The sequence below is a fragment of the Aquarana catesbeiana genome, linkage group LG03, assembly GCF_042186555.1.
Source record: "Aquarana catesbeiana isolate 2022-GZ linkage group LG03, ASM4218655v1, whole genome shotgun sequence".
NCBI lineage: Eukaryota > Metazoa > Chordata > Amphibia > Anura > Ranidae > Aquarana > Aquarana catesbeiana.
The window spans coordinates 527,224,382-527,238,730 of NC_133326.1; the positions used below are offsets into that span (position 1 = coordinate 527,224,382).

The window sequence follows — 14,349 nt, forward strand, 5'->3', positions numbered from 1 at the left end:
AAGCCCGACACTAAGCTCCCAGGAGACAGTGCGGCGCCGGGGAAAGGCAATAAACACGCCTACTCCCATGGGAGGAGAGACAGGAAGTGCCACAATAAAGTACAATATAAAGGTAATTACAGCGATAACATTTTTTTCGTGCGGCATTTGAACATCTATGCAATTAACTGAAGGGGGTAAGATTAAGTTACAAATTTGAGTGGAACCCCGCTTTAAATGTAAGTTTTTTTTCCTTAAAATTTCCTCCTACACTTGGGGTGCGTGTTATACGCCGATAAATACGGTATTTCATTTGTAAAATAACTTTTCAATGCTTTGTACCATTGTTGACAGCTGAGGTGTAAACAAAAAAGTTGTGGTAGGTATCGGTAATTGGTATTGGCGAGTACTAAATAAAAAAGACCATAATATAACTTAATAGTAATTTTTTTATTTCTTTACACATTACATTATTATTCATTACATTTCCTTAAATGTGATTGAAGCAAAGAGTATTATGTCTTATTTTATTGCTATCTTGTTTGATAACCTAATGTTCAGGGGTTGTAAATCTTAAAAATAAAAAAGTTCTTCAGAATTGTGATCTTTACTACAAGCAAAAAAATTGTGATTTTCATTTTATCCAAAATTGTGCAGCTTTACACTGGAGGAAAGTTTAGGGGAATAGATTTGGATAATGCCTGTACATACTCTTAAAAAAACCTTTTTTTTGGAGGGCAAGTATCTAAATCTAAAACCCTTTTTTTTAGAGTGGGATAGGGTTAAAACCACAGATAAAACAGAGGGCGGTCTTTCAACTTGTGAGCCCTGGTTCACATTGGTGCATCTTGACATGCAATTTGACATGTCAAATTGCATGTCAAATCGGCGGAAATTGCCGACAGTGGCACCGCCCTAATTGGTGCGACACTGCATTTGTGACGCTGCATTTGCGCCGCCGCACAGATTTCAAAAAGTAGTTTCTGTACTACTTTTAGCGATTTTGGGGTGCGATTTCCATTGACATCTGTGCAGAAACCCGCACAGATGTCTGTGAAATCGCTGCCGAAATCAGGACTGACATGAGGGAGTGAAATCGTGCGAAGGCTTCATTCCCGCAGCTCAGTGTGAACCTGGGCTGAATGTCAGAAGAAGACTCGGTTCACAAACACTTTGGGGAGATTTGCTAAAACTGATGCACACAAAATCTGATGCAGCTGTTCAATCAACTTCTAACTTCAGCTTGTTCAATTAAAGTGATATCAGGCTCCCTTCACATCTAGGCGTATGGGAGCGACAATCGCAGTAAAATACCGCAAAAAGAATTGCGGGACGCCCGTCGCCCAAAAGCAGCTCATGTATGTTTTTACCGCGATTCGTCGGGTGAAATCGCGCTTGGGGTACTATTAAAATCTATGGGCAATGCATCGGGAACACGCGGGCATCCCGCAATTTTCTGCTATTGCGAATCGCGGGCAAAATTGCAGCAATTCCGCCAGCAATTCGGAACGCGGAGATGTGAATGGAGCCTTAAAGTCTTGTTTTTTTTTTAAATAACAAACATGCTATACTTACCTGCTCTGTGTAATGCTTTTGCACAGAGCAGCCCAGGTCCTCCTCTTCTCTGATCCCTCGCCGGGATTCCTGGCCCTCCCTCCTGCCGAGTGCCCCCACAGCAAGCAACTAGCTATGGGGGCACCCGAGCCGAACAGCTGCTCTGTGTGTCCTTTCAGACACGGAACCGTGGTTTGGCTCCACTGTGCAACATCTTTGGATCGAGATGGGGCTCAGTTAAGTATTAGGGGGCTGAGGTTGGCTGCATTAAAATAAAAAATAAAAAACCTTCTGCCTTTGGAACCACTTTAAGCTTTGACAAAAAAACCTGGAAGCTGATTGGTTACCAGATTCTGTGCGCATCAGCTTTAGTAAATCACCCCCTTTGTGCTATGTACCTTGGGATCACTGTGATTGATGATGGTTATAGAAAGACCAATCACAGTGATCAGAGATGTAACTAATGTGTTTACATGTGTGAGCCCGAATAGAGGAAACAGGAACTAATGAATGAATGACTCATTAATTAGTTCCTGAGCATTGTACACATTGGCAGCAATAGCAGTAAAAAAATGTGATATGTATATTACTCTTCACCTCCTCTATCCTGCATACTCACCCCTTCATCTTCATCCTCCCACTGTATGTGATCTGTACTATAACCCCTTCACCACCTCCTCCCTCTCTGTATGACCTGTATCTAGTGCACCATTTTACTAGCTCCATGTTCTAACCCCTCGGTACCAGTAGGTTTCTTCATTTTCCCAAAAAATATAATTATGGCAAAGAGAAGATGAACTTTGGGGTGTCTACTTTCCAAAATGAGGTCATTTTCGGGTTTTTCAAACTGTCCTTGCATTTTTATTTTAAAAGAAAGATAAACTGTTTTTCATTTTTCCTTTATATTATACAATGTTGTAGTTACTAAATACCACCAAAAGAAAACTCTTATCTGTCTAAAAAAAATGCTTGATCAAGTAACTGTCAAACTATCACAGCTCTGAAAAATGGTCTGGTAAGGAAGAGTATTACAGGCTGGTACTCAAGTGGTTAAAGAGAGTGAAGCTCTCGCAGACAGCAATACAAACTGTAAAGGGGTTCTAACTACACAATCCAAATCCAGAGGAAGGTATTGTATTTTGGTATACTTTAGGAGATTATTGGTTGCTATGAGCTACTGCAACCATTTACTATGCACTGTTAGCCTTCATGGAAATTCATCTTTATTTCCAAGAGCGCTTAGCACATTCCTTAGCTGTTAGGTGATATAATAGACAAGTATTTATCTATCTTCCCTTTTGGGATAACCATCTGAAGATTGCTTACATGCTGCCAAAACCCTCTTGTTGAGATAATTTCTTTTATTTGCTTAAGTAGCGATCCCTTTTATAGTAACAGAACTTGAATAAAAGAAAAAGGAGTCAGTTTAGGTCAAGGTGAATTTTATTACCCACACAGCATACGTATTTCCCTCCGAACACATTTCAAGAATCCATCTCTTTCATTGCAAACTAGTCAATTAACATGTTAATAATACAAAAGCAACAACTTTAACACTGAACAGACAAGACCTTTTCCATATGTAATGAACAACACTATGTAGCATCAGTCTTATCCACCACATGAAATCTCACAAACTTGCTAAAATGTTCAATTTTAACATTATTTAATTTATTTTGACACTTTCTATCGATCCCTGACCATGTAAATGTCCACTCCTTATGTATTTTTTTTTAATCTTAAAAGTACATTGTGAGAGAATAACATTGACTTTATATGGCATCACACTTGATTAACGCAATAAAACAAAAATTTGACACGACTGTGCAGAGTGATTGAGGTACACAGTGGGAAAACGAAAATCCACTGGCCAATGGGATGTGGAGGACAGAGGAAAAAAGACCAGCAGCATTATCTTTTTTTTTACAATATTTGGTTGTTAATTTATGCCTTTTGTTTAAAACTAGCACAACCAATTGGCACTATTTCTATGGTTTTTACATCAACTGAACAATCTGATTGGCTGAACCAGACTCAGTAGGGATAACTTGCATTCCCAACAAGAGTGCTAACACTGACTCTTTTTTTTTGTAGGCCTCACTCTTGAAAACATTGGTTAAGCTTGAAAAATGGCTGCTTCTATTGTCCATTAAAGCTGAACGCACTCTAATGGACATCGTAACAAGCTAGAGGCTGACTTTGTGTACTAATTTTCTCACAGCCCAAATGGCTAAAATATGCCACATAGGCACTAACTGCTGAATGGCAAAAGGTTGTGGTTGTCTCTTATGGAGAAGACTTATTAGGGAACAGCATAAATGGAAGGATTTTTTGCTGCTGGAAGTTCTTCTGAGGCTAGGCCCCCAGAACTTCCAGTCCTTTAATCCATTTCCTGCTTGCAGTAATTAAACATTTCTCCAAAGAAACTGCATTCACATAGCTTATGGTTAACAATAGGTGTCTTTTAATGTGCTTTGGACAACAGGCACAGATAAAATATTTACTTAACAAATATTAAACTTTGGAAACAGCAGAATGGGAACACATTGAGCATTCACATGCACCCCCCCCCCCCCCCAACCCACCCCCACCCCAACTGCCCCCATTCCCTCATGTGAACGAGCTTTTGATACACATTGACAGCTTTCATTACCCAAAAGTGCAAGGAATTTGGCATTTTGCTGCCATTCAATAAACAATAAATAGTGTGATATCATATGAGGGTTTTTTTGTTTTATTCATTTTTTTCTCTCTTCCTGCTAATTGTAGCAATACATATAATTTACACAGAATTAGCTCTGGAATTTCTGTGTATAGGTCACTCCAGTTAGAAGTTAAACATTATGAAGAAAACACTTACAAAACTCCCTCCATCACTAATAAATATGACTTTTGTTTCTTCTCTTATGTCAAATGTTATGCACAAGAGGATTGATTTACTAAAGCTGGACAGTGCAAAATCTGGAGCAGCTGTGCATGGTAGCCAATCAGTTTATAAATTCAGCTTGTTCAATGAAGCTTTGACTATAAAACCTGGAAGCTGATTGGTTTCTATGCAGAGCAGCACACAATTTTGCACTCTCCAGTCTGAGTAAATCAACCCCAAGGTCTCCTGGAAAAAATGATTTCATTTGAAGCAGCAGTACACACTAGCAATTTATCTGAGCCCTCAGACACAACCTCCATTTAGAAGATGAGGCTTTGGCAAATTGAAATTGTACCAATTGCCTTCAAACAGTGCAGGCAGCTATCGTGGTCCTCAGCTGAGCAAGAGCTGTGTTTGTTGCCCATAGAAACCAGATTCTTCCATTTATTATGCTACTATGAGGACAAACGGGGGGATTTGATTCATTGCTGTGGGTATCAAGAATTGTTCTCTTCTTATCCATAATAAATTATGCTATCTCAGTTCTGAATTAATATGTATCAGCATTGGGCCTTTATGATGTCACAAGATGTGTACAACAGTTTACAATATGAATGCCTTTACTGGGTGGAGTAAAATGGTACATTTTAAAGGGGCCTTTCCCATTCAACTATGAAATGGAACACCTCTCCACTCGGCGATCAGCTATCAGCTTATATTGGCAAGGGTAGCTTCCAATGGGTTTATGAAACCGAAGCCAGGTTGAGACAGAAAAAAAGGCCAGCAGCTTTGAGTGCTGTAGGAGCCACACATGTGTTTACAGTGGTCACTGAAAAAAACTGGGGTACAAACCCCACTGTTTAAAATCACCAACCAAGTGCAGGTGGTATTACCTATTTCATAGTTAGAGATGGCAAACCCACAAAATTATTTTCAGTTTTTTTTTTTTTTTTTTACTTCAAAGTTTAAACTTATAACTTCTACACAATCACTAGCCTTTTTTATGTAACTTTCTAAGCTACGCTGCAGCCATTTGTGCCTATCCAGCTCACCCAACAGCCAGCGGGTCCCTGTCTGCCTTTAATGCACTTAACGTTTCCTAACTCTTTACAGCAAAACCTACAAAGGTATCTTGCTGGTGACATTACACTAAGCCACCACCTGCACACTGCTCTGGCAGTCATCCACAGTCTCCTTTTTTCCTTTCCTAAATGAGTACCTGTCATGAGAGAAATATTGGGCAGTTTCCACTGCAGTCCCACCTTTTTTTTTTAATCATTCCACTCTGTCCATCTCTTGCTCTGGTACTTTTTAAACTACTAGCCCTGAATAGGTATGCAGCAAGTGAAGTCAGAACCTTTTACCTTATTTGTTCCAGATCAGGGATTTAGAAAGCACTGAAGTAAATTAACATGACATCCAAGGGAATAGACTTTTTCAGAAGGGAAGGTCAGCAATGGTAGCCCCATAGTACTCTCATGACATGTTTACTTTAAGAAGGAACTGTTCTCTGTTGCCTATAGCTACCAAATGCTCTCATTCTATGAAAAAATAGATGGAAACATGATTGGTCACTATTGGCAACGAAAACAGGTATTTCCTTCAGACAACTGATGCCCTTTGTGAGCCAGGCTAGCCTTCAGTCTGGTTGACAGTCACAAGGAACTAGTATTATGGACTACTACCACTAAACAACATCTTGGCTGCCAGAATAAACAGGTGTGGTCTAACAGAACAAACTAAAACTACCCACATTACCTCTTTCACGTAAATAACCATAAATTCATAAAGCTTACACATTTCATGTCACTTTAATATAATACCCTTTAGGTCCCATATTATTATTATAATAATGAATGACTGGTAAGTTTCAAAAAGTTTCTATGTGTCCAGGGACTGAGTATAAGGGGGATTGGGGGGATGACATACAAAATTGATTGGAACCAGTCTGTATCAACTACAAGGCTTTTTCTGTGCCTTAAACCATCATGCTAGCATATCTTTAGAGTTTATGTTTACATTGCAAGACTGGATTCTGGGTTGTTTAGCAGCTGTATGATGGCTACATACTATTAAACGAGTATATAACTAAACCTCTTGCAATCCAGAAATGCACAAATGTAAATTAATCATCATTTGTATGTTTTCATTCTTGATTAATTAAAAAAAAAATCAGTGATTATGCTCACCAAAGCGCTTTGTGAAAATGCCATATATACCCATCATAGCGTGAGATTTTGAGTATCTTCACATGCTTTAAATACATGGTATGTCGTTCCCTTAACTCCTACATCTAAATAATAGAAACTTTTTTTTTTCTTTTCTAAAGGTGATAATGACCATTTTTACTGAAGGCCAAACTCTAAAAAATGGTGAGAAAATAAATGAACAATTCTGGAAAGCTTATGCTGTTCTCAGTTTCTTAACGATCTCAAATGTGGGGTACACATCTGCCTTTTCAGCAAATTTGATCATGCAAAGCAGGCCAGTGAAATAGCCATCATTTTGCATGTCATGTTCCTTTACACTTCTATAGATCCATGAAGTATTCATTGTGTCCTGTGGTATATGTTAAGCATCTGTGACTTTTCAAATGTTCTGTGTATGAAACCATTCCACAGATGATTGTAAATTGCTGTAGACAGACTATGAACATTCAAATATTTACAAATTCTTAATAAGCAGCAAATTAGCTTTAAAACAAAAACTGACTCTGTAGCTGTAGATGCTGTGGAGCAATTCATCTTCAAGATCCAGAAGCAGAAAAGTCATTTAAGTGGGGTCTTGGCACTTTGCTCACCTCCTTCTTCCAGGTCACCTGCCCTCTGTTTAAACTACAGAATAGAAGCCTGGCAGGGGTAACAGGATGCTGAGAGAAAGTGAAATTGACATGCTTCTGAAATAAACTTTGAGGATGATTTGCTTCATAGTGCCTGCTGCTACAGAGGTCAATGAGGGCTTGTTTAAAAGCCTATTAGGGAAAATGAAAATATTTGAGCATCTAAAGCCTGGCCAAAGTTCTACCTTAATCAGGTAACAGCGCAAAACCGACAATGCATAGTATTTGCAAAGATTCTGTTTTTTCTGCACTGCCTTACATTATCCAATTTGTGGCCTTATTCTATAATAATGCTCTACATAACTAGATTCCTTTTCACTAATGGAAAGTGGGTGGACTACTCAAACAGATCAGGTCAGCAAAAATACACTTAAAGTGATTGTAAAGGTTTATTGGTTTTTCTAAAATAATAAACATATAATACTTACCTGTTCTGTGCCATGGTTTTGCACAGAACAGCCTGACACGTGTGGCTCAGCCCCGCTCCCTGCTCTCTGCTCACAGGATTTGATTGACAGCAGCATAAGCCAAAGCCTCTGCTAAGTCTCCTGTGAGTAGAGGGGAGAAGAACAGTGCTGCACAGCGCTAGATTGAGGTCAGGCTCAGGTAAGTATTTAAAGGGGGCTGGGGGGTGCTGACATGAAAAAGGTTTTTTACCTTAATGCAGAGAATGCATTAATGTGAAAAAAATGTTTTTACCTTTACAAGCACTTTAAAAATGAACATGCTACAATTTATTACACAATCATTGTGCCTTGGCAAACAAAACAGTTTGTACAGTAAAGCAGACAACAATGCAAATTATGCTAACTTCTAGTAGCCAACTGAAATTAACCTTTTTATGGATCTAGCTTTAGAAAGAGAAACTATTTGCTTATAGTTAATTCACTGCTTCAATTTTGGCTCGCTTTTTTTTTCTTTTTTTGATAGGCCTTTTTTTTGGTCCTATAAAATATACACATGCCTCACATAACAGTAGGGTAAAGTCTGCTATGTTTTCGCCAGAACCATTGTTCTTCTGATAGTTCTTTTGATGTTACTGGTTTCTAGTAACACTCCAGAGATCATGCTCTGGTTTAAAATTGTCAGTCTCTGCTTCTAAAGGTGTGGAGGATATGCGTTAAATTGCCTTGGAATATCTAACTTTCTATAAATACTGCCCCAAACATTTTTATTTCGTTTTTGGGAGCTATGGATGGCAGATCAAAGCTATTATTGTGGCATGTTCATTTTTTGCATCACAGGACAACTGCCTGAGCCTTAAGTAAAAACTGTACAAACTGAAAAGGGAATGAATAGCAAGATCTCCAGTACAAATGCAGTTTCCAGCTGCTTTGTACCATGGCACGAAGCTCCCAGAGGAAAACTGAAAAAGTGTGAGGTATTGAAGGTGTATGAACCATACTGAATCCAGTGAACCTGAGGTAACTCTACCAATTTTTTGGGGTGAGATCAGAAAAAAAAAGTCATTAACGCTCTTAGAAGCAATTTTAAAAAACTATACAAGGGCATTTCCAGTAATCAAAAATCCTTATATGTCCACTTAACCATCTACTTACTTCAGGATTGGAAAATTTTTAAGCAGTAAAATAATATATTATAAAAATGTTTATAAAATAGCAGCACACTCAGTGAAACAATACAGCTAAGTACTGTTAATGTGAATAAGAATGAAACAAATTTTAGCTCCATAGCAGCGCAAAACAAAACAAAACAAAAAAAATATATATATTTTCTCCTCGTATCAGCTTTTATAGCCAATACATGGTGAACCCCATTTTCAATTGTGTTTCGATTTTTGACTTGTTTCAAATTGCAAACAGCTTAACAAATGTGTCAACTGTATCATAACATTGTGCAACAGCAATGAAAACAGTTGCAACAGCATTAAAAAATACATATATAAAATTAAAATAAAATGATGCCAAATTGCTGTAGCAACCACAAGAAAAAAAAAATAAAAAACAAAAACGAATTCAAGTACACTGGCACAAATTTTTTTCATGCAACAAAATTTCTTGATGTTTACCGTTTTTTTCACCAGCAATTTCATCACAATTATCTAAAATAAAATGAGTTGAACCCTGCAGGGCTTACGACACTAGCAATAAGGTCAACCAAAGGGGTTAACATCCTACAGGGTCATAATAGAACAAAAGAAAACAATACTTTAGTTTCTGATACATCCGGAATGTTCTTAAAGGAATGTCATCCAACTGCAGGTGTTGAAAAATCCAGCAACACCAAAATGCCTTCAGGCTGTTGTGGGGGTCACGGAGGCTGAATAAAATGTAGGGGGTCAGCAAAAATTTTCATAAACCATCCCATTTATCCCTTAGGAACTATTTTCAAAGTGCTTTTTCGAATGAAATGGTTTACAATAAAGACAACTGCAGACCGGCCGTGGAATACAACAGTGGAAGTGGGGAAAGAAAATGATATATTTAAATGGGAATATCTCCACAAAATAAGCTATAATTAGCATTTAGCAATTATAAAAAATGCTACTGTCGGAAGTTCAGGGCTTTTCAAGGAGATGATGGACCAACCAGCTCCTGTTACATCATGGTGGATTTTCGCAATTTATTCTTTTTTTAATAGCTAAATGCTTTTAAAAAGGTGTGATATCCCCTTAGCAGTGTTGGAGAAAAAGCTCCTATAATGCAAAGGAGCCGTGTTTTGTTTTAGAATGACAAGGAGTACCTTATATTTTTTTGTTTCAGCTTGCTTGGACCATATATTGCTTGCCTTGAAAGGCATTTTACTTCACATTTCCGACCATTTTTACACTGTAAGGCAGGGCAAAAAATTCAACTTCATTAGATTAGGAGATTGATAATTTGAAGACCAACCAGACCTTCAGTTTAAATTGACTAAATTCATTTCAGGCACATCACAATAAAAGGTGTACTAAGTCTTAGGCCCCATGCACACAATGTTTTTTGATACTGCTCTTACCTCTAAATGCCCCTACATGTTTGCCTAGTGTCTATGTACACACAGGCTTTTTGAGTCAAGGGCATTTAGAGACAGTAAAAAAAAAAAAAAAAACTCCACCGTATGGGGGCAGCAATGATTTGGCAGAAAAAACGATTGAAGAGTGTTAACGCGTCTAACATGCGTTGACACTAGGCGCGTTTAGTGTTTGAATGTTAATTCATTCCAATGGCCATTCGTCATAAATCTTTGGGCTTGCTGGTGAAATAGCTTCTACAAGTAGCATTTTTTACCAAAGACTTTTCAAGTATGTTCTGTGGCCAGTGTTCCATCTGGTTATGTATCTATACCTATGGAAAACCCTGGCCTAAACCAAGCACTCTTCTCTTAGCTTCTTGCCAATATAAACATCTAATTTCATAGACACAGCTGTGCCTTTGGTTGCCTCTTGACAAAAAAATACATCCTGAATAGTTTTCACTGGACACAGCTGATACTCTAAAGCAGGGGGTCTCCAAACTATGGCCCTCCAGTTGTTGAGGAACAACAATTCCCATCATGCCTAGTGATGTCTGTGAATGTCAGAGTTTTACAATGCCTCATGGGACGTGTAGTTCCAACAGCTGGAGGGCCGTAGTTTGGAGATCCCTGCTCTAAAGACCTAAAGACCAAAACAGGGTGATTTCTCTGCCCTGCCTTACAGTCTCAAAGGTGGAGTTGGACTTGACCAATTTTGTGATCCACAGTAGGCTGTAAACCCCCTCTCAATGTCTACATATTCTCTAAGGAAGGGAAAAAAAGTAAAAGGGGTAAAACAATGGTTTAAAAAAACAACTGCCTTAGGCTTGCAAAAAATAAAGCATCTTTTTTTTTTTTCGGTAGCAGCTACCATAGCAAAAGTAAACAAAAACTAAACAGGAGATTGAGAAAGCACCTCTCATTAGATAACAATGAAAACAGAACAGATCCCAAATTATCAACGTTCCAAAAATAGGAAAACTGCTTCAATCTCTTTAGGGATCGTTCTGATTTTCGGTCTCTAGAATCCATTAGTCTTTTGCTTTGCAATCTACACATGAAAAACACACCACAAATAACTGCTCACTCCCTCTACGACGTCTAGCGAGAGAGGTGTAAGCAACTACAACGTAGAAAAAAAAAAAAAGGAACATCTAAAGTTTTATCCCACAAATGCAGACTTACAATTTTCTAGCTAGGTTTTATGCTTATATAAGCACTTAATTTTAAACAATATAATAATAATAAAGAACAGCAATTATCAAATATATTGTGGGATTCCCTTCTAAATGGACACGACAGGCACCAAACACATAATAATTCATTTTTTTTTCTTTTTTTTTTGTATTTAAAATAGTTTTTAAATATTTTTTTTCCTAAGTGGGAGCAGATATAAACGGGTTGTTCTAAAAATACAGAACAAGGGAGAAAACAAAGAAAGACTCTTTCGCTTGGCGGGAGTCCTCACAGGTTGATGTCTCGCACATCTGTAGGGGTGCTGGCCTGATCCAATTCGTCTATGGTCTTAGATGTGTTTCTTTGCTGTGATTGCTGTCTGTTTTGTCTGAGGCTGCTGACCAGCACAGATTCGATCTGTTCTTGACATGCTTTAAGGCAATCCTGTGCAGTAAATAAAAAACATATACATATATATATATAGGTTAAAAAAGATTAAATACAGCTAAATACACAGATGACAGACACACAAGAGTTGTTTTTACCAGCCACCAGCTATGTTGATCCATTTCTGAGATTTACACAGCCCCACACACATCACAGGTGGATGACACCCCAGGACTACTAACTGGACAATAAAAGAGCAGCACATTGACTTCATCAATGAAGTCATCCCTCTGCCCATGGTCCCTTTAAGCATGTTTCTTGTCAACATATTTGTATGCAGAACACCTGATTGGCTCCCTGCCCTGCCCCTCTCACTGCCAGGGCTGCTGCATAGGGGACTGCAAGAGACTAATACCAGGTCAAATTTAGGTACACTGGCTTTTTTAAAAAAAAAAATACATGTAATGATTTTTGAAAACTTTTTAGTGACAAAGCTAATGCTCGAAGACTTGCTGCCTTTCATGTCTCCAAAATTAAGCGATTTAGTGTTGCTTGAACCCAAACAGCTCCCAGAGTTTCAGTTGCCTTTGACCTACTGGACAATTAGGAGTGAATGAGATTTTTACCACTCTATGTGGAGGGTATGTTGGTACATGGTGTGTGGAAAAGTTATCTACTTTCTTGATGAAAATAGGAAAATCCCCCTTAAAGTGGACCTGAACTTAAAAAATGAAGACTTTCTATCTTATAAGGAGCCTATAGAAATGTTAATTGTGCCAAAGCAGTACCTAAAAGATATATGTTGTTTTACCTAAATTTACCCTGAAAATTAGCAATGCACTTCCAGTGGCTAAGCAGTTATTTGAGCCTCGTAGGTATACAGTATATCTGCAGTGTGAGATCATCTAATATACTGCTGCCTTTGACTGCTAATCTTACAAGATTTGGAGTAAGATTTTTGTTATGTCGCTACTGTGCTGCTCACTGTTCTCCTTGCTGGAGAGGAAGCTGTACCTGAGAACCTGCAGTGCAAGGATCTCCCTGCATCTGCTTTATTCATTCTGTGGTTCTGAGCTTCCCCCACCTCTCCTGCTGCTCCTTAAATAATCCCTCAGCAGTCACCAGATCCCTAGTCATCAGAGGGCAGCTCTAACATGAGGAAGCAAATCTTTCCCCTCTAATATAACGGTCCCCGTGACAGTGTGACACAAGCAGTACAGAACAAATAAGCCACTACTGGAGAAACGATCAGCCGCAGTGAGCTTAGTGGCAGTACTGGTGACTAGTCCTTTGTCTTCTGCTTGCCTTTGTGGACACAACTTTCATACTTCAGGTTCTTGTTATGGTTACAGAAATTCTCACTTAAAGTCTAAAAACAGGAACCATATATAATATTTCTATATTGTCTTATGACACGGGTATTTATGATTATCATAACAAGCTCAAATTTGCAGCATCTCATTCAAGTAATACACAAAGCATAATCAAATAATCAGATAGTTGAAGATATATTTGCTTTTTTTTAAGAAGGAAATGCCAACAATGAAGCTTAATGCCAACAGCATCCAGTTATCTTTAATCCACAGTCTAATGCCCTGTACACTCGATAGGATTTTCCGATGGAAAATGTGTGATAGGACCTTGTTGTCGGAAATTCTGACCGTGTGTAGGCTCCATCACACATTTTCCATAGGAATTTCCGACACACAAAGTTTGAGAGCTTGCTATAAAATTTTCCGACAACAAAATCCGTTGTCGGAAATTCCGATCGTGTGTACACAAATCCGACAAAGTGCCACGCATGCTCAGAATAAATTAGGAGACGAAAGCTATTGGCTACTGCCCGTTTATAGTCCCGATGTACGTGTTTTACGTCACCGCGTTCAGAACGATCGGATTTTGACCGTGTGTATGCAAGACAAGTTTGAGCCAACATCCGTCGGAAAAAATCCATGGATTTTGTTGTCGGAATGTCCGATCAATGTCCGACCGTGTGTACAGGGCATCAAAGGGATTTAGAGATGTATATTGTAAAAAAAATACCAAATATTCTATTGAAATGCCACATAAGCAAGCCCCCTCCTGAAGAATATTCTCTTCTTTTCTACAGAACAGTGTACATTTTTCTGAGTCGCAAACCTTTGATACCTTTTGTCCACTCTGCCAAGACCTTAACTTAACCTGTATTTCATTATGTGCCCTTTAGGTAGCAGTCCTACCTGCCAAATGTCTGTTTTTTTTATGTCTTTTTGTGTGTTTTTTTCTGTACAAGTGAAACTGTTTAGGTTTCTTGTGGTTTTTAAATCTGCTGTCACCCATCTCTGGGGTTGCTTGTCCTTGTAACCCCTAAGGTGCTGGCAGCATCCCCAATGTATTGTGCTTCTGTGCTTGGAGGATTCTGGGTGCTCCAGGGGTTAAGCAGCTGACATGTTCTGCATCAACTTTCATGGTACAAGATAAATGGAATTCCACAGATTCTTCAGTATTATTTGAAACTAGAATGGATCTTGTGAACTAGCGTGGGAACAGTACTGTGTGCACTGCTCCCCAGACTGCTAGTTTAACAAAGATTAGGAACCAAGGGGACGGAAAG

At 38.5% G+C, this 14,349-nt stretch overlaps 1 protein-coding gene across 2 annotated transcripts in view; it reads right to left on the bottom strand.

Annotated features, from left to right (window-relative positions):
* Positions 1-2,958: 2,958 nt before the first annotated feature.
* CCND2 (cyclin D2) overlaps positions 2,959-14,349 on the bottom strand; it is a 76,403-nt gene continuing 65,012 nt past the window's right edge. Inside the window, exons 5-6 of one of the 2 annotated variants that reach the window (XR_012242938.1) lie at positions 10,837-11,813; positions 2,959-10,702 (exon numbers count right to left, since the gene is read on the bottom strand). Coding sequence is in view for 1 of the 2 variants with exons in the window: in XM_073621253.1 (XP_073477354.1) it covers positions 11,658-11,813 (156 nt within the window). In the remaining variant the exon portion in view is untranslated. Of the gene's footprint in view, positions 11,814-14,349 lie in introns of both variants that reach the window. The other variant, XM_073621253.1, reaches the window with a different exon arrangement.